Raw genomic sequence first — 26,686 nt, 5'->3', positions numbered from 1 at the left:
AGTGGAGCGTGCTCGGCCTGCAGAGGCAGTCGTCTCCCACTTTTCCTCTCCCGCCCCCGCTCCGCGCAGCCAGCGCGGCCCTGCTGGAGCCCAAATTTGCCTGCCGCACAACTTCCACTCTAATGCGGGCGCCAAGGCCCCTGGCGGCGGTTCGCAGCGTGGGGGCCACTTTGCCGAGGCTCTGACTGGCCGGCTCTTCGGTCTCAGCAACAGAGCCCACTTAGAGAAAGGGAAACCGGGCGCCCCGAGAGAACCCCGGGAGAGGGCGGAGCGCTCCCGCGCCGGGGCAGGGGGGCAAGGGACAGGGGGGCAAGGAGCTCCCGCTCCCGGAACGTTGCAAGCAAAGCTTGCGAGCGTCGCAGGGGGGCACTCGCGAGGGACGGACAGGAAGAGGGCCAGGGGGGACGCCAGAACCCGGGACCACGGCACGGAAACGGCCCGGGGCTGGGCTACAGTCAGATCCGGGGATGGAGGGAGCCGGAGAAGAGGCGTGAAAAGGCCGGGGAGGCAGGCCCTGCTGACCTCCTGGAGGCCGGCAGCCTGCTGGCAGTGGAGGACCAGGCCACTCAGGAAAGGAAGGGGTCAGGAGGTCGGGCTGAGCGTTGGCAAGCTCGGTCTGCCGAGTAGGGAGCTGCAGGCGCTCTGTAGTTCAGGGCTCGGGCCTGCTTCGGGTTGTCCACACAGAAACCTAGAGCGGGCCTCGCGCGGGTGGGGGGGCAAGGCGCCCGGCGTCAGGGCGGGGCCTAGCGCAGCACCCGCGCTAGGGCCCGGGGGCCAGGACCTTTGGGGGTCTCAGCAACTGAGAGTGGTAGGGGGCTTCAGGCCCTCCCACTTCCGAGCTGGATTGGCGAGTTAGACGCTTGTAGATCGAAGGTTGGATTGGGGTGGGGTCTCTGGGACGTTGGCCCGCTAAGCAAGGATTGGGGGGATTCAAGTGCTTAGAGATCGAAGTCAGGTCTTGGGTAGGGGGAGTCAGACAATTGGAAAGCCTAGGTGGTTATTTGGGGAGGGGTCTTTGCGCTTTGGCGGAGCGCAAAGCTGCGCTTTTCGGCTTTGGGCCTCGTGAAGAGAGGCTTCTGTGAAAGGGTGGGCCGGCTAGGCCAGACCAAGAGAAAGTGAATCAATCAGGACTATCAGTGGGCGGGGGGACCCTGAGTGGGGGGTCACAAAGGGTGAGACATGGCCACCAGGCGTTTAACCGACGCTTTCTTGTTGTTGCGGAATAATTCCATCCAAAACCGGCAGCTGTTAGCCGAGCAAGTGAGTAGTCACACCACCTCCAGCCCTCTGCATTCACGTAGCATTGCTGCGGTGAGTCTCCTGGCGGCCTCTCCGACACACGCACCGTGTGCACTGCGGCTCCGCCTGTCTGTCTGTCTCTGTCTGTCTCTCTGTTTAAAAAAAAAAATAAGAAGAAGAAAAATAAGACTAAGAATAATACGGAAATGCAAGGTCTCGTGGCTAGGGTCAGAGGGCCTCTATAACCCTGGCTGAGGAAACCGTCCTAGGCCCCTGCCCCACCTCTGCCTTGCCCTCTCACTTCCGCAGCCCTCCCAGTCCTCCCCCCTCCCGCCTTCGTCACTGCACGACCGGTGGCTTCCAATTTACATATGTTTTAACACTTGGATTTGGAAGCGTTAGGCTTTTCTGAAGACTTCTTTTTGTTTTGTTTTGTTTGAAGCTCCCCCCGCCCTCATGGTGGGCTTCACTTGGGCCCTAATGACTTGAGTTGCGGGATCGCAGACCCAAATCTTTGCAAGTGAACAGTTCCCTTCCCCCAAAGAGGAAGGAGTTGTGTTGTTGTTGTTGTTGTGTGTGTGTTTTCCACCCCTTTTCTTTTAATGGCCTCGCAGCCCTCTGTGTGGCCATGTTCCCTATGAATAATTGCTTCACTGTTTTTCCTGGGGGCTCATGTTTGTGCGACTGTGAGGTGCGAGGCTCTTCATTTTCCATTTCCCAGACAGGAAATTAAGCTTTCCCCTGCATTCGAACTTTTTTAAAAAACATGATGTGTATGTGAAAATTAACCCCTCAAAATAGCACATGTTCTTTTTAAATTTTTATTAACCAGAACCTTCACTTAGCCTAACAGGAGAGTTTTTTTTTTTTTTTTTTTTAAAGCAAGGTCTTAGAAAGATTACTGTTTTAGGGTTGCTTTTGATGGGGCTAACTTTCCTTTTCTGAGCCTCAGTTTACTGCTCTTTTAAATAAGGGGGCGGGTCAGGGTGATTCAAACAATAATGTTGATTATTAGCTCTGTAATATCTTTAATTGAAAAGTGAAGATATAAAGCTTGTGTTAGTAGGGGGCTTCCTGCTCTAGCCAGGCTAGGTTTGAATGGAAACAACTGGAACATGGGGGAACAGTACCCCCAAGATCTGATTCTTGGGGATTATGCTTGAAAGAGAGCTTTGAAATCCAATGTTTATTTCACCTCATAGTAGCTGTACTACCTTTTAATTTTTTTCTTTATTATTTATCCATAATACTAAATAGAAAAATTATGGCAAGTGTTGTAATTATTGACATGTCTACCAAGACAGTTTTTCGTTTTTGTAAGTCGTGGTGGAAAATATCTTTAGCCATATTACTCATTGAAAAGCGATTTTAAGCCATGTGTGCACTTTCAGGAATAAAAAGATGTAAACTTTGGTCAAAAAGCATAGAAAGCAAGGACTGGATATATTGGGTTTCTATTTATTTACATGAGAATTTGAAGGCATTTTACATTTATAAAAGGAAAGAAATGGTATTATACAGAAATAAATGTAAAGCTGTCAAGCACAGAAACAGACTATGTCTAGCGCTAATTTTGAAAACAGTGTCCTGAAATAAGCCAAGAAATAGAGTGCAGAAACTGAAGGAATGAAATTCCTCAATGGGTCTTTAGTTATGTTAAATAGGAAGAATTGCATGCTCCTTAAATGACTTGATTTTATGCTTCTTTGTAGGGGGAAAACACGGAACTAAAACCCGTGTTAATGCTTCTGGGGTCTCACTTTTAATTAATAAAACATCATTTTAAATTTTTCAGTTATAAAATTCAACACACCCTGAACCTTTGTGTAACTTGAGAATTTTTTCTTTCCTTTTTTAATCTTTAAGTGAGATGATTTAAAAACCTGGTGTCTGAGACGGGTGCTTTTTAAAAGTACATTTCTGAGTCAAACCACATTTTAAAATGCTTTTCTAATTTCAAAATTTTTTAAAAATATGTAAGCTAAGTAAAATAATTAAATAAATTACTGAAGTGTACAATTTTGGGAAAATAGATATGTCGGGAAATGTACAGATATATTTAGCTAATTCAGTTTCTTGAAAGTAGATTTCTAAATCTAACTAAAAACACATGTTTTAAGTCGGAACATTAAAAATATTTTTATGTCACACCATTGAAAATATTATATGCCTATATTAGTGGGAGCATTTAAAATCTTTTTCTGATCCTTAAAAACAATCAGATCATTTCAAATATCTGTGTAGTCAATTCAGAGTCTAAAAAATAGATCTTGCAGTCTAACAGAATTAGTTTGCCTAAGTTAGAATTTTAAAACAAAGCACATTTGTGAATTTTGATTGTGTACATTAGACACTGTGTGCCATCAATTTCTGAAGTGTTTAGGGCGAAGTATTACACCTTCTGTTTGCTTACGGGTGATTTCACAGAAACCATTTCTGCGCACACAGAATCAAATATAGCCAGGTGTGAATATATGTAGAGATTGCCGTTTTTTACCTTTTCTGGACATTTGAAAAATTATAAATATTTTGGAGAAAAAGACATGGCTAATGTGATTTTTTAAAAACTGTGATTTTTAAAAACTATGATTTTCAGTGTTCCTCACTGCACTTCTAGCTCAAATATTTTAAAACCTCATTTCTGACTTGATAATTTTAAAGCCATATAACAAAAGCAAAACTATATCTGTCGGATTTGATATGGTCTAGGTTTTACGGGATACTAAGAAATACTGATTAATTATAACTAATTAAAATTGTTAATTTTAGTAGAGATGCCTACTGAAATGTTTCGAAGTGAAATGTCAAAACGGCTGTTACTTATTTAAATACTCAATGTCCCTCAAAAATAGAGGAAGCCAATAAAGCAAAATGCTGTTAATTGTGAAGTCTACAGATGAATATGTTATAGGATATTTTACCATTTTTACATACTTTGTTTGAAAAGTAATAAATAAAAACTTAAAAGAAATATGTTTATCATAGAAAAATAAAACAATTAAAGAGACAATTTATAAATATGTATATCTAAACTTAGATAATTAAAAAGGGAAGTAACCAAACACAAGACTTTAACTTAATTTAAAAAATTGAAATTGTAACATGAAATTTTAACTTCCTACTTAGAATAAAAACTGTAGAAGTTAATTTTGGTGCATTTGTTGTCTTATGCACAATTAAAAATGAATTACCTCAAATAATTGATTTTTTTAAAAAATGTAATGCTGGATTTTTACAACCCTGTTTGAGGGGAAAACTGCAGAAATTGATTGCAAAGTGGCGTCTGTGTGTATGTGGTTTCACACACAACTCAAAACAAAGCACATCTAATACTATCCCCAAAATTTAAATCCACATTTCTTTGAATACTAATTTGAAGAAAAAGCTAGAAGTTCATTGGTAGTGGGGGTTATTGTAGGTACCTATATATGCATTGAGATTTTTTTATAGCATTCAGGCAAGTATGTTACAAATAAGCAGGAATTTAAATATGTCACAGATAAGCAGGAATTTAAACCTTTTGTTACCGTGTCAAAATGAAAATCTTCAAGTCCCCAGAAGGGACTAAAAAGTCATTTGGCCCAATATCTCCCAATTGTTGACAACTGCCCGCCTTTGCCCCATCACTTTCTGTGACAGCGGGAAGAAATTCCAGGGGCTCGGCATTCCAAACCTTTTACTACTGAAGCGTCTTTTCCTTTATTGACTTCAATTACGTCTATGTCTCCCAGCCTGTAGTCCTAGTTTTACTTTTTTTCCCCTAGGATCTATGTCATAGGAAGGCTCTTTCTCCTTCTGCATGAAGACCCTGAAGCCTTGTTCCCCGGTGTGTTTTTTTTTTTTTTTTTTTTTACCCTAGGTTTAGAAGTCCCGGCTCAGACGCATGGTTTAATTTCTTTCCTAGAAATAAGGTCTAGTTTTTCTGTATCTTTCTTAAATTTCAGTGCCCCAAATTGAACAAAATTCTACTTATTAGTGCATTTTGTTGCATTAATATTAGTAAAGCTAATTGTTAAAAGCAGACTGGGGTTTGATTTTAGTCTCAGGAAAACACACTTGTTGGGTCGTTCTCTTGCACTCTGTTTTGGGCACCCCGTCATGTTTGTGCCTCAAGGCAGCATGAAATAAAGGAAAAAGCTGTGGATGGTTAGTCTGGGAACTCAGGGGAGTCCCACTCTGTAGCAGACTTACTCTTTTGCCTCATTTGTAAATTGAGAAGTTTGAATTAATAGTAGTCCTGTGTATTCAACAGTTGTTTTCTCGAGTTCTTTTTGAATATGTTGTTTCTCCCAACCAAAGCACATAGCTTTTTTTGTTTTGTTTTGTTTCTCCCAACCAAAGCACCCAGTATTTTGAAAAGGGAAAAACCCATAGTCAACAACAGTGTTGTGGCTGTCCGTTCATGTTTACTGACAAAAATCCTGAGAAGTAGCCCTGATACTTTGCAGAAATAACTTTTTGACGTGGTATCAGCTGAGTGTAAGTTTTAAGATAGCCACTCATACAAGCAGTTCCAGGCAGTTTGGCTTAAGGAAACTGAAATAGATGTACAAGTTCAAGAATCATTAAAAAGTGTAAAGTCTTGAATGAATGAATGAATGAATGAAAAGTGGAAGTTGAGCTGCTGTTCATTTGATGAGATGCTGTATGGATTTTTGTTTTCTTTGATCTCCTGTAATGAATCTAATGCAGGGCTGGAGCTACATTGGTAGGGTTTACCACATAATCTATGCTCTGCTTTAAAATAATGCATAATCTATAAATGGAAGCTTGAGTTAATTGGTCTTAGTTTGAAACTAGCACATTATGTTTAATAAAATATGTGCTTTAAGAAGAAAATAAGGATTAACTCTAGGTAAAAGAAATCTAAGCTCCTTATTCAGTGTTGACTATAATATTAGCTAAGATTTTATTGAGTGCTTACTATGTGCCTGGCACTGCACTGAACCCTCTCCCTGAGTAACCTCATGTCATCCTCACAGTGCCTCACCTCCTAGGTGCTTGTGATACAGGTATGGGTATAGGTATAGAGGGGTTGGAAGTTGGCCGAGCATCACCCATCTCATGAATGGGGGGCTCTGGGTGGAACTGAGCTCATGTGGCTAGAGCTCTATGCTCACCTCCTGGACCACACTGGTGCTGGCTGTTTTCTAGAACACGGGTTGCAGACCCTGGAAAATGTAAAGATTTGTTGTTAAGGTGCATTTCTTTCCTTGCAGTAGGCTAGAGTCTTTTTTCATCTCTGTGGCCTTCCCTAGTCAGTTCCAACTTGCAGAGTGAAGGTTCTGAGCCCTATTCCAGGCTGTCTGTTGGAAAATCAGTTCTCTGTCTTTAGAATCCAAGTATGAAATCATTGTATATTTCTCTTTAGATCTATTTGCTTTTCTGCTTTTAAAGGTTCCATTTGAGCAGTGAGGCTTACTTGAGAATAAGGGTACTTTGTTGGATAAAAGTGAAGCAAGCTTTTATTTTGGCAGTAATGGAAATAAAGTAAATATCACTATAGCATAGACCTGTATTTCCAACTCATTTTGCTCAACTTTTCCAGACTTCCTGAGTAAACACAGATGGGTTTCCACTTATTTTTCAGTTTTATGTAGAAAGTTTTTTAGACTATAAATTCCACATGCTACTTGGAGTTTTCAATATTTGCTTGATTTCATGCCATTGGTAGGTCAGAAACTTAGATTTAGACATTATAAAGATTTAGAAGGTGTAGATATGTAGAAACGTGTGTTCATTCAGCTGTATTTTGTTTTTTTCCTGGTGGTGATTCTCAATGTTTTCATTCAGATCTTCACTAAATGTTCTGGTAATTTTGTGACTGGGGGGTTTTGAAAGCCTTCTGTTTTTAAGTAGCAAAATGGGGGGGGGGGGCGTCTATGAAAAGAGGGCCTTCTGAATTTAATCCCTGTGCTGTGGCAGCTGGCTGTTACAATAAGTCCTGAATTGTTAATAAAATTAGAGAGGCCGAGGATGGCACGGAAAGAGGTCTGGACACTGGGACTGTCCCCATCCTAACCATCAGCAAGCTCTGTGACCTTAGGCAATGCATTTATACATTTTGAAGCTTAGTTTTCTTATTTGTAAGAAAAGAGTTGTGTGTAGCCCTAGAATCTCAGGTTGCAGTTTTACCTCTTCTCATCTAGTAATTGTAGAAATAAAAAAGCAGGGTGTGTATTCTCCAGCATCGAAGGCTGTAGTGCACAGCAGAGATCCTGACCGGGGTTTGCGATGATATTTTGTTCAAAGATTAAATGCTGCAAAGCGGGAAGAGGCCGGAGCAGCCATGCTTAGGGTTTTGGCTTGCATCTAGTTTTATTGATAAAAGGTGTCATGCTTTCTTGCTGGAAATGTTAAACTATAAAACAAACAAACATTTTTCCTTTTTAAAGTAAAAGGAAATAAGATCAGATTTCCATTGACACTTTCTTCTCCCGGTATCTTCTGGCACTACTGTGAGGGGCATGTATTTATAAATACCGTTCTCCTTTGCCCCCAGCAAATTGTAGGAGTGAGGAAGGTTTTCAGGTTTCTAGAATGTCACCTCTTGAAGTTCCACCTAAGAAGTGTGGGTTGAGTACATCTTATTGCTATCATTGTGTCGTCGTGTTTTGGTCCTGATAGACCAACTTCATTTGCACTATTAATTTTTAAGTGAGAACATTTTGTGTGTTTTTTTAAATTTTCTAAATTTACTGCTAAACAAGAAAATCAACACAGTTGATTATTGCAATTCACCACTAATTATTTCCATGATCAATACTGTAAAAAAAAAAAGACCTAGTTGTTTAGATTATCTGTCATTAGTAACTGTCTATTCAGAAGATAGAGTTCCACGTTGATCTAAAAAGAATCTTTAGTTAGAAATAGAAGCTCAACTCCCCCTCCCTGCTCCCCCTCACAGACAGCTCTCTTTACCTTTTGTTTTGTCTTATTTGCTTGCTTTTATAATAGCCTTATAGATGATTGTGTGCTTTCTAGACTGATAATAATACATACCAAGCAAGTGTTGAGAATTTTTCTTTTATTTTCCCACCTGTGTTTTCCCGGGAAAGAGTGGTTTCTCGGCTCTCCATGACCACAGATGAAGCCATGTCTGTGGGATTTTGTTTGTAGAGCCCTTACACATGGGGTCGCTCAGATAGCTGAATGCAGTAGACAATTTTGAGGGTTGTTCATTTTTTAATTTTGTTGCACTTGCAGGGCTGATTTATATGTTAACATATGCATTTATTTGACACAGTAACATTACATCTTAGCTTGTTCTCTTATTTAATCTTCTGCAGAAAATTTAGAATGTGGCATGGTATGTGATATTTGATATTTATGAAACAGTTTAACTAGTATACTTTAGTGAAAACAAAGTGTTTATTTCCATTGTATTTTAATTTTTACAACTATTTGTTTCTTATATCCTATTTCCTTTAACAAAGCAACCACAGTTAATAAAAATAAAAATATATCTTAATGCAGCTTTTATTTTTTAGAAAGCAAGAATCAGAAGGGAACAGTTTTAAATGCCTTGACTAGTGGATCTTTGTTTTTAGTCAATTTAGAGTTGCTTAACACCTGTTTTCTCACCTGCCGGTGCCTTGTCTGTCTGCCCCATGCCTTTCTTCCTGCTCTCCCTACCTGGACCCACCTGACGGCAACAACACATCTGCAGGAGCTGGATGAGGTACTGTGTTTTGGATATTTTTGCATGTGAGGTGATTTTAGTTTATAAAGTACCTCTTTTTCCTAAAGTCTTTGCTCATATATAAAATGCTAGTGGACATTATATATGTTTTAGCATTTGTTTTGATTATAATATGTCTAACAAAGTAATGCTTAGATTTGTTGAGTGTCTTCACCCTGCATGAGCTGGTGATTAGAAGGAGGTGTGGGGCAGCATTTGCACCTCTTGGGAGGTGTCTCACCATTGGAAGCAGCGAAAGTTGAGTGTTTTTTGAAATGTGAAGTTAGAGGGGAGTGATACTATGGCTCAAGTAGAGCACAGGAGGACATGCTGCCTGACAGAAGCCCAGGGAGGTGGGACTGAAGCCCCGAGAGGGTCTTCCACATCTTCCTACTTTGTTGTGTCTGGGATGACATGTGGAATGCGTTTCTGGAGCTGGGCGCTACATCTCGCCCAGCAGGTGGAGGGAGTGTGTGCTCAGGCACCTTCCTTCTAGCTCTCCTAGAAAGGTCGAGGGAAATGAGATGACACTGCTGCCACCCATCCATCTCGGCACTTCTCACCAGGGATGACTCTTGCAATGAGTGACTGCGGGGAAGGGCTCTTTGGTTTTAGTTATAGACTTGTACAGTGAGCTGCGAACAGGACCACTGCCTTCAGAGCGTGTGGGGTCCTGATAGACTAAGATTTATGTAAAAATTCAGAAAACCTTAACTAGTTGCTAGTACACAACTGAAATATCCTTCATTAGGAGCCCATTAAATAAATCCTACGATGTCCTCAGTCCCCAAGTTGTCTTCCCGGCCACACTGCTTAGTGGGAAGGAAGCCACAGGCAAAGCAGTGTGGGTAATGTGAATCTTACTTTTCACCCCCACCCCACACACTTTTTTTTTTTTTTTTTTTAAGGAAAATAACTCACATTTATGCTTGTATGTACTTTAAAAACTGAAAAGATACACACAAAACCACTAGCAGTGAATATCTCCCAAGAGAAGCTGGGACTGGAAGGGACATTCCATTTCTACTGCACACCCTTTTTTGGGGCGGAGGATGCATTCAACACGTGCACAGGTGACTTTTGTCAGTTGTTAAAGCATACTCTCAGCTGGAAGCTCCTTGAGCAGGTGCTGCCAGTCCTTGGTGGGAGTTCCCTGCCTTGTTCAAGAGCTTCCCTGCTAGCACCCAGCCTGGGTCTGCAGAGGGGAGAGGTCACAATGAAGTTAAGGATATCTGGGGTGCAGTGGACATGGATGGTTTTGCTGACCAAACTCCAGCACTGTTAAGGCTCTGAGGCACATAGTGCAGGCAGTTTTAAAATAAATGTAATATAAAATAGATGTTACTCCTTACTGAGCAGTTGGTAAGGTTAAAACCTGTGACCCTCCAAGAGCAATGTCTGATGAGGGACAAAAGCAAATACAGGAAGGACTCTGGGTGAAGGGGCATTTGCATGGGAGGCACACGGTGGCCCTGGTTGCCAAAGGGTCAGCCCTCTGAACCCATCTTCCCTTTCCCACTTCCTCTTCAGTCAGCAAGTTCAGAGACTGCCTGTGTGCCGTCTGAGCTAGCGGGCCCTTTTCCTTTCCCAGGCTCAGCCTTTGGTGACCAGAGATCCCAAGTGCCCTTTCTCTGTTCATGGACGGAAGTGCAAGTGTGACAAACTCTTCCTGCCTGTCTACCTGGGGTGCCTTCCTGCCTGTCTACCTGGGGTGCCTGTGGCCACTTTACCCCCTTGTGTGTCTCACTTGCCACTTTTTCTCCTCCTCCAGCACCATTAGGTTTTTTCATGGAGTGTAACTTCCAGAATTGTATGACTTGTTTTATTTACCTCATCCATTCATCCCATTCATTTACTGCTGATTCATCTAGCTAATTGTGTGTTCATCACTGTGAAGTGTCAGGTGCTGAACCAGGAGCTGGGATGTACTGGGATGGTCTACTCAGACTCCTCCTGGGCTAGGGTAGGCTTCACCCTGGTGTCTCTCTGCCTGAGCCCCCACAGAAAAGGCCTCTGTCTACCAGAGCCTGTTCCTTCTAGGGCTTTCTGTAGGTCACTCTGACAGTTGGTCACTCTCCTACTCAAATCAAGAACCCGGGAGACACCACCTTCATTCTCAGAAAATGCTCAACAAGATGTCCTCTGAGGAAGAGATCCAGTACTGCCATTCTCTCCGCCAGGGAAGTGCCTGGCCTCTGTTTTGTCCTCCTCCTCTCATCTGCTTATGACAAGTCATCTCCCAAATGGCTGGGTTTTTAAAATTCAAAATAGAGACTTTAAAAAAAAAATCACAAGATATAAATGTCAGGCCCCCAAACCACATAGCTTGGGGAGGGGCAGGTGGTGTATTGGTGTCTGGGTCAGGTCTCTGGTCATGTCTGTGTGGCCTTGAGAAAGTCCCTGCGCCCAGGCTGGTCCATTCCCCAACCCCAACCCCGCTCCTTAAGGGTTAAGGGTTAGTTAAGAAAAAAGAATCAGTGAAACTAATGATGTTTAATGTCAGGGTGGGTGATTCTCAACTCTTTTATTTCTATATTTTTATAGTTTAAAAAGTATTTTGTCATTTCATAATCTGGAACAGTATTGTTTTTAAATCAGCACATGTTGAAAATACACAGTGCTGACACTCAATTCTCTCATCCCTCTGCTTTTTCACCCCTCCAAGAAGCCAGGCTTTTAGCTTTGGAGTTTCAGGATGGTGCTGCCGCTCTGCAGTGTGCATGCCTCCTGCAAGCCGAGTGTCTGGGCTGCAGTCTTTAGTGTCCTTCTGTGCTTGGTAAATGGCCCTCTTCCGGGCAGCTCAGAGTTGTCAGTGTTGTCCTGATCCCAGTACATCGTGGCCGGGCTTGTTTTAGTTTTTAGCTTACTGACTTTCCCTATCCCTAGGAGGCTGTGCTGTGTCCTTAATCTTATAGCATACTAAATCAGCCTGCACACACAAGTGGGATTTAGAGAGGGAGTGAGCATGTTCCTTCCATAGATCAGGAAGTTGTCTACATTGTGCTCTTTAACAGAACTAATGTCCACATCTGAAGTGGATCAAGGGCAAAAGATGAGACTAGCAAGAAAGTCACTTAAGTGTGCTATCTGAGCCTCTGCTGGAGTTTTTCTGCATTTCCACAGGTTAGGGTAGTATACTCCATGGTTCTTGGAGGACAACCCCAAGTTAAAGAGATAAGCATTCTTAAATTCTTAATTGTCCTAAGTACAGCTCTTCCCCCCACCTTCATACTTGTGTTTAAATCTAGGACCTTGAGCATGCTAGGAATATTCTTAACCATTAAGTCACATCCCTGGCCCTTTTTATTTTGTTTTGAGGCAGAATCTTGCTAAGTTGCCCAAGCCGGCCTTGAACTCTCAATGCTCTCAATCTCCAGATTAGCTGGGATCACAGACATGTGCCACCACACCCTGCTCTACAGCTTTTGTAACAATTTTTTCTTATTTAAAAAAAAGGGAAGGTGGTTTTTTTTTTTTTTTAAACTTAAGAAGTACAAGTTAATTAAGAAAAGCTTTAATAACCAACATCATATTTTTAGAGAGAGGGGGATCATGTTGAAATTAGGCAAGAATAAATAAAATGAAAATTGACAGTTTTTTAAGGTCTGTGTGGAGTAGGATGGCAACTGAAAGTGGAAATGTATGCTGGAATTTCAGCAAACAAGAAAACGTGTTTTTAAGTGGCAAGTGAGATTTTTAGAAGTTGAAAGGGTGACTATTTGAGACTTAAAATGTATTTTTATGTTCATATTTGTTTCAAGTAATTGACATTTATTCTCAATTGTTTCCCTTCCCAAAATATCCTGTCTTCTTTTATAATAGTACATTACCAATTGGTACTGATAAAAGAAATGATACATTTCTTCTCAGTAGGGCAGCATTTCTATCATGGTGAGTTATGGCTGTAGATGCTATCAAAAAGGGGACAAATTGTTGGCCATTTGAAGTTTGCTATCCCAAAGAATGTGCTGTTCTCTCATTGGCAAACTACTGATGTGGTGTGCAGGAACACTCACATCCAACTGGGTGGGCTGGTGACCAAGCTTTCCTGGAGGGACTGCCTCATTAGCCAGCTTCTTTAGGACCCTTAGAAAAGTACATTTGCCCCAGGTTTGATTTACATCTAACTTGGGGAGAACACATTTCTTGTATAAATATTGCTTAAAAGAATTGGATCCACTTTAGCTGTTATGTGTGGTTTACAATATTTTGTTTAGATAAAACAGTATTAGTCACAGTACAGGTAAATTTTAGCTTGATGTATATTTGTAAAAGTGTAAACAGGTCAACTTATTTTGTTCATTATAAATCATTATAGAAACAAAATCATTATACATAAATCATTATTGCTGTATTGAAATATGGCATAATAATAACATATGGTAGATTAGATAAGTGGTATAGTGGAAAATCTGTGGCTTATCAAAAGGTATGGCAATTTTAGATTTTGCTTAGTAAAAAAAGCTGGAGTATAAGTTCAGGTTGTTATTATAAGTTATTCCCTATTCAGCACACACTGGCAGTGTGCCGTTAAGTGACCATGTGTTTTGTCCCTCTGCCTTTCACAAAGTTGGATGCCCCTCTGTGGCCTTGGATCAGGAATGTGGAGCAGTCACTAGCACTGCCCCTGATTGTCTGCAGGCAGGACACATTTGTGTCTGCTCCACAGCCTGTCGGTAGAAGAGACCATTTTTTTCCTAACAGTTATGGAGCCTGTGCAGTTGTTGGGGAATGAATCAAAGTTCTGGGTTTTGTTGAGCTTTAATCTGATGGCTTGTCCTGATTCATTTTCTTAGCAAATTGCAGTTATATTTCATGGACCTGCCAGAGTGATTGGCAGCTTGTAGGGTGGAAGGGTCTTCTGGATTCAGCTGACCCAGGTTTTAATCTGTCACATAATAGCTCTGTGGCCTTGGGCAAGCTACTTTTCTGAGTTTCAATTTCTGTATTTATAGATTGGAATAATAGTTCCTAGCTCACCTAGTTTTTGTGAGGATTGAAATAATAAAAGGAATGTGAAATTTCCTATTAGTGAACTCTTAAAAACAAACAAAAGGTGGTAATGGAGGTGATGGAGAGTCCACCACTTCAACCCCAGACAGTGCAGGTTTGGGTAATGCACCATTTGTTTAGGAATGGAGGCAACCCTGGACCTGTGGCTCTAGGCCTTGGATCAATGCAGTGGACTGAATCCTTCCTCCATGGCCTTCTAGGCTAGTCCTGGGGTCTGGTCCTGTATGTGTGTGGTCCTTGCACAAGACTCATTTCCTGAGTGGATGCGGTGCCCGTGGTACAGAGGATACCCAGTGCAGAGCAAGGCAGGGCCTGGCTGCCAGGTTGGAGAGGCATGGGGGTCTGGAAGGCCAAGACACCAGTTTGCTTTTAGGCATTTTGCTGTGAGCCCTGTTCTGTATTTAGGGCTTATTACTTGAAGAGTTCTTTTAATCTAGATTTTTTTCTTATGTGATATTTGTTTTCTTTTACCTATGGGTTTTTAAAATTTTGTCTTTACTTCTTTATTGTTAGGTAAGCAAATAAGTTTTTGCCAGATGAATAAAAAAAATGAATTTAGATAATTGAAGGGAAGAGAGAAAGGAATAGAAATTCCTCACCTAGTTCTACAGTATGATTTAGAAATTTACAAGAGTATTATCTATAAAGGGCTTTTTTATAGACCATTTTCCAGTATTTTGATTTTCATTGGGATCTTCTGAAATTGCCATTTAAAAATTCTGAGCTTCAGAGGTCACCTCCAAATCTTTTCAACCCATTCACTGCCTCCAGCTCCCCCCCCCCCCAAAAAAAAAAAGCTTAACCTTGCAAATCTGCGATTTCTTCCCATTCTTAAAAAGGGAGCAAGAGAGAGAGAGAAGAAAAGGAATATCGATATCATTTCAGAATAAGGGAGAATGTTGCCTCTGGGTTTCTAAGTGGGGAGAGAAATGACCGGTGAGACTGCACTGCGGGTGTCGAGCATTGCTCTGGCCTGTGGGTGACTGCCTGGGTCAGGCAGCTCTTTCACATGCTTTAGCACATGGTTGATGATCTCGTGACTGAGATAACTGGATCAATCATTACTATTTACAAAATAAGCTGAGTGGATGTAAGTAAACCTTGCTACTATTAAAATTTTGTATTAGTTCCGTTTATAGCCTAGGATTTCTTTTTACTTGTATCTGTTCACATTAATTGCTGAGGTTCATGCCGTTCTATTGTAGTTTGGTACTAAGAGGCCTTTCTTTTAAGGATCTTCTGTTGACTTTTTCATTACATTTCTATAGCCAGATCAAGTCAGATTCATGTTCACAAGTATGCCCAAGGAAATTAAGAACTGATGCATGAAAAGATAGGAAAACAGTTCCAAATCCTAAGTGTCAAAAGCAAGTTTATAATACAGGCAAGTGCATTTACTCCTATGTTTCTTTAGCTCTTTAGGGAGCCACATTTAAAAGGGAGGAAGAGTTTCCTTACCTAAACTGAATCCAAAAAAAATTTTTAATGTCCATTTATTTTCCTGTAGCTTGCTGATGACCGTATGGCACTGGTGTCAGGCATTAGCTTAGACCCAGAAGCAGCAATTGGTGTGACAAAGAGGTCACCTCCGAAATGGGTGGATGGAGTGGATGAAGTAAGTTGAATGAGAGTTTATCAGTATCTCATTTTTTTTAAAGTAATAATAACATGTTTTACGATATCTGCCATGTAAACTACTGTGACTGTAGATGAAATACTTAAGCATTGGGTTTATTCATTTTACATACCACACAAGAAAAGTATGTGTTAATGATTTGGCTTTAGTTGTTTTTTTGTTTGTTTGTTTGTTTGTTGTTTTTTGGTTTTGGGGTTTTTTTTTTGTTGTTGTTTTTTGTAGTTGTAGTTGTAGGAGGACAGAATGACTTTATTTTGTTTATTTTTATGTGGTGCTAAGGATTGAACCCAGTGCCTTATAGGTGTGAGGCAAGCACTCTGCCACTGAAGTATAGCCCCAGCCCTTGGCTTCAGTTTTCATGTTAGTGGTATCCACCTGAATTATAGAAAGAAATTGAAAAGTTATTCAAGGGCGATGTTTAATTTCGGGGTAACTTGAAGGCCCAGCTCTGTTCTGAGTGTAGTTGTCTCAGTGGCCTAGACACCTGCCAGGCATCATGGAGCTCTGGTGACTTCATTTATTCAGATACAATACGATGTTGGCCGGATTAAACAGAAGATGAAGGAATTAGCCAGCCTTCACGATAAGCATTTAAACAGACCCACCCTGGATGACAGCAGTGAGGAGGAACACGCCATTGAAATAACCACCCAAGAGATCACACAGGTGAGACCACAGAGGATCCTGGGAAGTTGATGGCCAGGCCAAGTCTCCTTGAGGCCATCTCAAAAGCCACACAGTATTGCCACTCTAAACCAGCTGGTGGACCATTCTAGAGTTTCACTTCCAAGCGTGAAGTTCTCAAAGGAACTTATAGAGGCCCTGAGGCCCACCAGGTAGCAACATATGGGTGCAGTGACCTGGAGATGTGGGGACTATTTTTTAATTGTTAGTATGTGCTACTATGTATTAGTTAAATAAAAATTAAATTCAGAATAGTGTGGAATTCAATCTTTATTTTTAAATATACAATTTCTTTTATATACTAGTGCTTTAAAAATTTATGTTAAAATACAGTTCTCATAATTGAAAAAAAACAGCATGCTAAATTTTTTTTATAAATGTTAAAAAATTTGATATATATAATTATACACAATATTGGGATTCATTATAAAATGTTAAATCTGAATAATTTTTAACTACCATGGGCTGTGTTTAAGCATTAGTGTTTGTATTTTTATTTGTTTGAATCTCTTGAATGCCTGTCTTCAGAGGAGGAGTATCCTAACGTGGGAACACTGGTTTCTCCATGAATCCCTCTAACTCCACCATTCTATAAAAGTGGGAATGACAGCAATGCTAGTACCTGCCTTCTGGTGTGTGCATGGGAATTAAAGGAGAAGAGGGCAGTGATAGCAGGGTAGCTGGTAAAAATGGCATGAGGTCACATGCAGTGTGGGGCGCACCACAGGCACAGGGATGTGGGAAGGGGAACCCAGTTGCATCCTCCTGGGTGTACAAGTGAAGCTGAAGGTGGTTTCCATCCCGGCAGCTTTCCCTGCGCTGCTACATGGCACAGCACTGCCCTCCCCCACTTTTATGTGGCAGAGGCCTTTTTGCCCTGAGCATGGCCATTCTCTCAGCTCTTCCACAGGTGCCAGCGTGCTGTGCAGGCCCTGCCCAGCCGGGCCCGCAGGGCCTGCTCGGAGCAGGAGGAGCGGCTGCTACGCAATGTGGTTGCCTCCCTGGCACAGGCCCTGCAGGAACTGTCCACCAGCTTCCGGCATGCACAGTCGGGCTACCTCAAACGTGAGTGCTGCCTGCCCTACTGAAGGGACTTAGAGAAAAGAATTACTTTTTGTTCTCTTTGTTTCTTTTTTGTAACTCTTTCTCTATTTATTCCTTGTACCTTTTCCATTCATGCTTTTTGTAACAAAAGGAGGTCCCCTCCCCAGGTTAACCAGAGGATCCTAGAGTAGTTGACATCTAAGCATTCCATCTCAAACTTGAGGAATTTGAAAATCATCCTAGCGTGTTGAAAAAAAATTGCTATTTTCTAGCTGTTGAAGCTTGGGAACTGCTCATAAATAGGTAAAAGAAATAGTTGTCATCACATGAAGCCACATATTTGTATAACAACTGAAGTATTTGAGAATGCCTAACAAACCTTCTGAGAATAGTTTATAAGTACTTCCTGCCTTCACCACCACTTTGTTCAGTGTACCTTTTCTTCCCATACAGTTCAAAGCCAGTCATATCCTCATTCTACTTACCTTGAAAATGGGGTTTTTACTTTGCCATTGCAACCAGCCAATAAAGTCCCCACATGCTTAAAAAAACAAAAACAAAAACACCTCTCTTTCCCTTCCCTCTGACAACTGACAGTATTTGTATTTTAATTGTATTGCCTCTGAAATTTGATTAGGGTTATTTGAGATTCTCAATAGAAATGCTCCTAGAGAAAATATTGATTTGTTGTTGTTGTTAATGTTTTGTAATAGCAGTTAGAGTGACCATTTCTGTTTCACTCAGAGATTCTCAGATGGTTGTGTCGTTTTGTCTTGGCATCAGGTGAGCTGTGCACAGCTAGAGTGGGACTTGTCTTGAAGGTCTCTCAAGGCTGGCACACCCTCGCATGTATTAATGCCCTCCTCCCCTCCCCAGAGCTGCTTCTCTGAAGCTTCTAGGAGATCTCCACTTTGACTGTTGAGTTTTACTCTAGATTTCCCCTTTTTAATGGCGGAACAGTAACCAGAATGGTTTACATATTCGAGTAAAGTGGATTCCTATCTATGATAGGCATGAAGAATCGAGAGGAAAGATCCCAGCATTTTTTTGATACATCAGTACCACTAATGGATGATGGAGACGATAATACTCTGTATGATCGGGTACGTGAAGGGGCTGCAAAAGTGACTGCTGTGCATAGGCACTCCTCGGTTTCCTCCTGTCCTAGACCTCGACTCCTGTGCAGTGCAGTGCAGATGCAGTGTGCTCTTGACTCCCATGTCCACCAAGTAGCCTTTTCAGCAGGCGGAAGAACAGCCACACTGTTTCTTCCTTTCCAGAACCTGCAGAGATACCTTGTAGTCTGCTTTCCAGAACTGTCAGGAAAGCAGTCTTATCCCGCTTTCTCAGGAAGAACCCAAGGAAGCACAGGGTCATCCCTGAGCCCTTGCATGGCTACAGACTGGGCTTCTTTCTATGTCCCCTGCTTTGGTGACAGTGCCATAGATCCCGCTGCTTGGGGGAATTTGGATCTTTCCTATTATGGAAAAATAAGTGCTTATTGTCGTGTGCTTTATAGAAATATTTTCAGAATTCGTTTTCTTTAAATGATATCTGAGCTGGCGTGCCATAGCTTTCCCAGTGGGGAAATTCCATGCTGTTGTTTCGCTAGGGCTTCACAGACGACCAGCTGGTGCTGGTGGAGCAGAACACGCTGATGGTGGAGGAGCGGGAGCGAGATATACGTCAGATCGTGCAGTCCATCTCTGACCTCAATGAGATCTTTAGGGACTTAGGAGCCATGATTGTAGAACAGGTATGCAGGTCCTCCTTCCCCATCTGTGAAGTTTCCTGCTGTGATGTGCATCCTTCTTCGAAGTCCTTTGAATCCTGTATTTCAATCAGGGAAAGATTTGAACTGTGCTCTGTGTGTGCATGTGTACAGATATATACATAGTAGGTATGTACTTACAAATGATTTACATTGGCTGCTGTCTTTCTCTATAAAAATATTAATAAACTTTTTTTCAGATAAAAAGAAATAAGTAGAAGTTGTAATATTCCCTGCCCCTGCCCCAGGGCATTGATATGAGCCCACTACTGTGGGGACCTAGCAAGCCCAGCCCTAACTCTGGCAATAGAGAAGATTTCCTCTTGGATTTTGGCGGGTTATTGTGTGATGGCGCTTAGAATCACCAGCTTCCAAGTAGAATTAAATTGTTGTTCACCGTTAAAATCTGATTAGGGCATTTTATTATCTTGCCAGCAGGGATTTGGGTCCTGATCCCCCTGAAACCAACTGCAGAATGGAGTGTTCAGGCTACACAAGATCCAGTTACATTAATTACTCCCGTGCTTCCCAGTGAACCTCCATCTCTCCTGATCTAGCATGTTTCCAATAAGAGTCCTGCCCTCCCTGCAGCCCAGTGTCCCCTTCTTCCCATAGGAACTAGGAAATTAAACAATTAAAAACACTTTTTTTGAGACTAGATTTTAAATTTTAGTTGGTAGGTTGGAGCTTTCCGTATTCTGCTCTGACCTGTGGAGAATCGTGTTCACTTTTGTAGATAAATGGTCAGTGAGCAGATCTAGTCATGACTGGGTTGAGCAACAAAGTTGTCTCTTTGCTGCACAGAGCTTATTTCCATTGAACTCTGTATTTTTTAAATCCCTAGTAAGTCTGAATACAGTGTATCAGACATTGGCTAAATCCAAAAAAATAAAATCAAAAACAAAAACCTCAAGTTGTCAAGTCTTTCTTTTCCATGAGCTAGTCTTCATTGAAACTAACCCTGCACTCTGGGCTGGAGTACCTGATGTTGCTTGAGGGTCAACTCCTGCACTTCCATTGTGAGCCCCCTAGCCACACAGTTAGGTGGTCAGAACATGCAGGGTAGATTCTGTCTATAAATTTGCATGTCTTGTATTCAAAGTTCAGTTCCCCCACTGCGACTGTTGATCCTGCGTGTCTGTCCTTTGTTACTCAGGGTACGGTCCTTGATAGAATTGACTATAATGTTGAACAGTCCTGTATCAAAACCGAAGATGGCTTGAAACAGCTTCACAAGGTAATATCATCTTCCATTGGTTGGGAGTTTTTAGGAAATGTCAGCAACTCTGGAGAGTTTGTGAGAGAATTCACAGATTTCCACCATGGCTACCGTTGGCATTCCAGTGCATGGCCAGCTCTCTGTGGTTGTGTCAACGCACACCACCATTTCATTCCAGCTGCCTTGTGGGGTGCTGTTGCCATTTTGCTGCAGTTAACTGATCCAGAAGTGCTGCAGTCTGGGGTTACATGTTGCTGTGACAGTAAATCCTGAAGGGACTTGGTTTTCCTTTCCTGAGTCATCTCTTATTCTCTGTGGGGGTATCTGGCTGGGAGCAGCTACTGACTCCTGACCCCCTTGCTGGTGGAGAGTCCCTCTGGAGAGAACAGAGGTCTCACTTTCCCTCTGCTGACCACGCCAAGTCTGTGCATTACCTGGAGAAGAGGGAGTTTGTGGGAGTGTGAGCGCTGGTGCTCTCATTCTTTGCTGATGAGGTGCCTGTTTCAGGATGTTTTCATGATATTTGTTCATTTCTTTCTGTTAAAAATCAGTGGGAAACATCTTAGAAGTCTCATGCCACGAATACTACGTGCACATGTTTTCTTTTAAAGGAATATAATAGTGCTTCACAGATAAAACAAATTGTGTCCACTTCCTTGTATTATGAGACCCAGTAGTGTTCCTAGCCACACAATGAGCCTTTTCCCAATTCACTAACACAATACGATATTACTGTTCTAAAACCAGTCGCCAGACAGCCCAGGTGACCACCTAACACGAATGACAGGTTCACAGAGCGCCCAGTCTATAGTCTGCCTCAGGTGCTAGCCATGGCTGGCACAGGAGGGACTGAAAGCAGCACCCAATGAGAGGGAGGTATGCCCTGCCCTTGCAGAGGCTGTTTAAGTATTTAGATTAACCCAGTTGCCAAGCCCTGTATATTAAAGTGAAAATCAACTTTAGTTCTTCACAGTGTGATACCAGGTTCTGATATGCTGCTGCATCATGCATTGTTTTTGAAGTTTCTTAAATAACAACGAGTGGGGCATGTTTTGCATTCTAAAAAGGACGGGGGGAGGTGGGGGAACCTCCCCTCAGGAATAAACAGACCTAGGGGAACTAGAAATGTCCTCATGGGTTGTATTGTCTGCCTCATTGCAAGAGGCCTTCTGGTATGTTTTGGGTATTGGCCCTAGGCTTGGGTGTACTCATTAGGACAGTAGAGGTGCACCCTGGTCCCTCAGGCCTCATGTGGGCAGTGGGATCAGGCAGCTATGTCCTGGCACGTGGCTCCTCTGAGGATGACTGAGCCTTAGTAGTCACTTCACTGTCCTGCCATTTCCTCTCAGTTGAGAAGGGGCTCCACCAGTGGATGGGGGGCTCACCAAGGACGAAGGCAGGGGGCATGGAGGTGGGACAGAAAAAACTATGTCCTCGCCAGTTCTCCTCATCCACCTGGGATTGCAGATCTGGAGGGGGTCTGTACTCCCTGGAGTGCATGTTGGCCCCTTGCCTTCCTATCCTGCATAGGAAGAGGTTTTCTCAGGGCCTGTCAGGGGCAGTGGCATGGGGCATGCTGGCATTTCTGCACCTCAGGCATGTTGGGTTATGTAGTGCTCCCTCTGAGCTCTCCCAGATGGGCCTCCCCAGGCTGGGTTTTTGGGAGCTCCTCCGTTTTTCTGAGTACCACCTGGCACTGGGAGGGCTCGCCTCAGGTGGGCTCTGCTCACAACAGCCATGGGGCACATTTAACCCATTTCTGTTTCAGAGGATAATGTTTTTTATTTCTAAGTTTAGGGGAGGTTGAAAATGAGCCTCAGCCGTCTGTTCTGTACCTCCTGGTTATGGGAACTGTACCTTCTATTCTCTTTCACAGGAAAGGCGATATGCACCTGTGTCTAGACATGGGACTTTCTATGAGGCTGAGGAAGCCAGAGTGGGGGGAATTCAGGTGCACCCAGATCCAGAAGCACAGTCTTTGGCATCTCTACAGCCTTTGTCTTAACAGCAAATCCCAACAATGTTTTCCAGAGTCCACGATTAAACCAAGGGAGGGTTGACTAATGTGGCCTGGTCTTTAGCAGACACATTGCTACTTGCTATGCAGAAAATGTCAGAAGCCTCTCCAGAAAGCAAGGCTACTGGGTTTGGGTTCTGGGGAAATGACTGTCTCTTTCCTTCTCTCCCTGTAGGCAGAGCAGTACCAAAAGAAGAACCGGAAGATGTTGGTGATCCTGATACTCTTTGTCGTCACCATCGTCCTCATTGTCGTCCTCGTGGGTGTGAAGTCTCGCTAGCAGTGTAGGGTTCTCACACCACTGCGCTGATTTCCTGGGTGTGGGGGCTCAGCCCGCACCCCCGGCTACTGCAGAGCTGCATCCGTGGACTGTACGGGCACCAGGTGCAGGGTCCACCTCTGCCGCTGCCCCTCGCTGCACTGGCGCCCCGCGTGGGGGCAGTGGGCCTTTGTTTTCATCTCTTTCAGGGTGCGAGGACCTTTACTCTTGTGACAGGGTGGAGGTTGGTTCTGCTCAGTTATAATTCATATTTTTTACAAAGTGAAGGTGAGTTGAATGTTTCTGGCACTGCTGTGGCTGCTCAGTGTGGTACGTCTACGTGCTATTTTTTTAGCAGTCAAGTCTGAGCAGCATGTTAAAATAATTTTTGGAAAAATTTTTTTTAAACCATGTGGTTTTTAAGAAATTTGGTACCAAAAATTTATGAGTAGAGGCAAAAATGCCTCTTCATCTTTCTCTCTATATTTTCCAGTTGAAACAAACCAAGAAGTCCTTTAAGAATTTATAATCTGTTCCCCATTAACTTAATTTAGCTTTTCCATCACTGCTAATGATCAGAGTAACAAAGTGTGAAAAATAAGAAACCATCATTGATGTTAATTAACACATTTAGATGGGCCAGTTAAAACAGCTTCATAAGTTTAAATTAATTGTAAATAGAATATTCCTCATTTAAAATTTTTGCACATTTCTACTGTAAACCAAAAGGGGTTACTAAGCAAAACCACCTCAGTTGAAAAGTTGGTGATTTGAACCAATCTCCCATTAAGAGGAAGCTTGACTGTGTCATGAATGTCACAGACTGAGCCGGTGTGTCCTGGTTGTCCCTGGCCGTCCTCACTCCATCACTTACATACTAACCACATAATGACCTGTTCAAACCAGACTCCATCTAATGAACTGTGAATTTACACAGAGGCCATTTTAAATGGGTCACCCCATTTAGGATTAGTGGATCTCAAATTATTAACCAAACATCACTCCATTTCAAAGTAAAATCTTCCACCAGTGGTTTGATTTATGGGCTCTTCCGCTGCCACTCAGCAATGCTGGGAAAGTAGTCCTGTTCCCGAGGGCGGCAACTGGGAAACCCTCACCCGTGGGAGTGGGACTTGGTTTCCCTCGCTGTGTCATTGTAGTGTCTCCCTCTGTGTTCCAGGAACTGGGGCCAGGGGGGCAGTGATAACTCTGAAAACTGAGGCTGTTTGAGTTTTACTTGCCCAGTTTTAATTGATACCAGTGTAATTTTACTGGCCTTTGTGTAATTTTTTTTATAGCTTTTTCATTGTTTTTGCTTCTCTTAAAATTTTTAAGAAGAGCATGACCCCATTAAATGTATTACATTTTACTTGAACCGGTCACATAAAATGCCTCTCTAAAATTGACTTTGAAGTGGTTTCCAGAAATATACACTCAAAGCTATAGACTCCAGTCATCCAAACAAATCGTGGGCTTACCACCCAGCCCCGGCCTGGCCTCCCCTTCTCTCATTGTGTCTGCCTCCAGGCGGCCTCCGGTTTCCTCTTTCTGAGGCAGGGTGGAGTGAGGGGCTGCCACAGGTGTGCCTGCCGTTCCCAGGCAGATGTTTATGAAGGAAGAGGAATGGGTGCCTCCCCCGCATCTCCAAGGTGTGGGACTCTAGAGACCTCTGGGACCCCATAGTCAGATGGTGGCGGGGTGGGGTGGGATGGCTCTCCCAGTTAGGGGTCTTGCCTCAGAAGCAATCCACAGAGGCTGTGCTTGATGATTGTTAAAAGTTTTTAAAAAGGTAGGGTCTTTGCAACCCTTGAAGCAAATTGACCCTTTAAGAAAGACTCTCCACTTATTTATAAATATTTATTGCCCTGAGTAGGGTAATTTGGGTTCTCCCATAAACCATAGTAGACCTGATTAGAACTTATTTTCAGGACCTCCTGGAGAAGGGGAAACTGTCCCCTTCTGCCTGCAGCCAGGGCAGTGCTGGCCAAGCCCCAGCTGTCTGCTGCTGTGACTGGGGTCCCGGAGGCAGAGGCGGACAGGCCCAGCCAGGTGCTGGCCCCAGAGCTTGTGCACTGACTGTTGGTTCTCAAACCACTGTGTGTTTTGTTGAGCCTGTTGCGGAGGGTGGGGGGGGTGGAGGGGTAAGGGGGATGCGTAGCATTTGAGGAAGTTAAGAGAAAACCAGTTGTTATGGCCTGGTACCTCAGGGCAACACTTTGCCTTGCAAAGAGGTGGACCTTTAACTGGCCACAACTCCTGTCAGTGATTGGGCCTTGGGGGTGTCGATTGCCCGGGCCACTCTCCCCTGGCCTGGGAAGGGCCCTGTGGGACCCTCAGGCCTAACCTGGACACATGCCCTCTTCCAAGTGTCCAGGGCCAGTTCAAATGGAAGTGGTTGTGTCCGTTCTCCAAGCTTATGGTCTTCCCTGAGATTGTAACTAAAAACTGCTGTCTGTTGTTCTTGTTTGTCTGGTTTTGGTGGTGGTGGTGGGTGCTGGCTGGGCCATGCCACATGAAGCAGTACGTGTCTCTAATTTAACGGATTTACCACTCTCTTTGCTAATTGAGAGAGCATTATTTATTTGTTTTGACACAAGTGCTTGCAGTGTTTTATCCCAGCTAATGGCTTCTTAAAGGTAATAAAACCCTTCAACCTAATTGGTCAGATAAGACTTTTTTTCTTGTATGCTTAAATAAAGCAATTAGTGAAATGCTTCTATCCAAAATGACTTTTTTTGTCCTTTTTTAAGAACTAATTTACTGTCACTGGAAACTTTTTGTACAATAAAGCAGTCGTGTAGATTAAAGAACATCCTGCAGTCCTGGTATTAATTTTAATGGCGGGTTTACCGTTTCCTTCAGTTGCATTTGTGTCAGGGGAGCGCCTGGCCTGGTCTGGTCTGTGATCTTTGGGGCTAGTGACTGTTTATCTTGTGCCCGAGGCCTTTGCCTGAGTGTCGGAAAGTCAATCTGTCTATCTAATGAAAGCTTTCAAAGGGACCAATCTATTTGCTGTCCAATATACAAAAAGGGAAACTGCCTTAAAAGGAGTTAATTATTTTTCTTTTGAAAACATACACATACCAAGAACCATTTGGAAATTTTCACATGAAACTCTAGTGTTCCTGAAGTAATTCTTAAAACACAGGATTCGGGACACTTGATTTTCTAAATGGCCTTGCGCCTTTCCCATCCTGCTGTACTGAAAACTTGAGGGACACTGTTTGTCAGTTGGACTCAAAGCCGAGACTGTTTGGTCCTTGCAAGGCTGGGTAGCCCTTTGTCAGGAAGTACTGGCTTACAACATGGATACTGCTGGCAGAAGGTTTGCCAGTGAATCAAGATGGGGTATGAGCTGCTTTAATATCACAGTCCAGGTAGTGTCCTTGGTACTGGGCATTTCATCCTGAGACCAAAGAAGCAGCAGCTGCCACCCCCATACCCTTGCCCTGTTCTTTGACTAGAAATTAGAGTTCGCCCAATTTGCTTGTCAGCCATGTCTCTGCCTGAGAGTAAGATCCACTCTCAAAGGACAGACTTCTGCTCTAGATTTGAGAATGTCCAAACTAATGGTGATCACATTAAAGAAGTCATTCATTCTGACATGGCAGGAAGGTGGCTGCAGGCTCGGCTGCGTGTGTGCTTCCTGAGTGGCAACCTTTTGGGTTATGTTCCCAATGGAGTCCTTGCCAGCCCAATCAGATAAAACCCAGAAGGTTGCTCTTGGGCAGAGAACTCCAAAGATTTAGGCCCTGGCCTGAAGGTGGTGGAGCATTGACTCATCCCCTCTGAATGCTCACCTTGACCATGGGAGCAAGGCTGGATGTAGATTTACTCTGCCGAGTGTAGCAAACAGCCTACGTGTTTAGTTGTCCAGTCAACCCAAAGTTAGCGCAGTCTTCCCTGGATGGCTACCACTGTGAGGTCACAGAGAAACAAGTGCCCTTGTCCAGCATGACCTGAATCCACACACAATGGCCAGTGTGTTTCTCCACATGCTGCCTCAGGTCATCAGGGTCCCTCTTTCTCATCAAACCATATGGGAACCATACAGAAAGACCTTTGCTGGGAAGGGGACAGTCATTAGTTGGGTGCAGGGAAGAATGCCTGCTTCTTGGTGGTG

The 26,686-nt window shown here is 43.0% G+C and overlaps 1 protein-coding gene across 7 annotated transcripts; it reads left to right on the top strand.

Annotated features, from left to right (window-relative positions):
• Window positions 1-410: 410 nt before the first annotated feature.
• On the top strand, window positions 411-25,373 carry Stx16 (syntaxin 16). 7 transcript variants are annotated; one of them, XM_027946352.2, is made up of 9 exons: window positions 1,171-1,260; window positions 15,202-15,317; window positions 15,441-15,548; window positions 16,095-16,235; window positions 17,153-17,318; window positions 18,309-18,400; window positions 18,910-19,053; window positions 20,225-20,305; window positions 22,480-25,373. In XM_027946352.2, the coding sequence occupies exons 2-9, from the start codon at window positions 15,255-15,257 to the stop codon at window positions 22,582-22,584; spliced, it is 900 nt and encodes a 299-aa protein (XP_027802153.1). In that variant the 5' UTR covers window positions 1,171-1,260; window positions 15,202-15,254; the 3' UTR covers window positions 22,585-25,373. The 7 variants fall into 7 exon arrangements, with proteins under 7 accessions (XP_071465076.1, XP_027802146.1, XP_027802148.1 ...); XM_027946349.2 differs by having other exon boundaries at window positions 1,221-1,311; XM_071608973.1 differs by lacking the exon at window positions 1,171-1,260 and adding an exon at window positions 8,851-8,920.
• Window positions 25,374-26,686: the final 1,313 nt, after the last annotated feature.

This window comes from Marmota flaviventris, chromosome 2, assembly GCF_047511675.1.
Source record: "Marmota flaviventris isolate mMarFla1 chromosome 2, mMarFla1.hap1, whole genome shotgun sequence".
In the NCBI taxonomy this organism is placed as follows: domain Eukaryota; kingdom Metazoa; phylum Chordata; class Mammalia; order Rodentia; family Sciuridae; genus Marmota; species Marmota flaviventris.
Note: the sequence above shows the minus strand (reverse complement) of the source record. Positions and strands in the feature narration are given on the sequence as shown.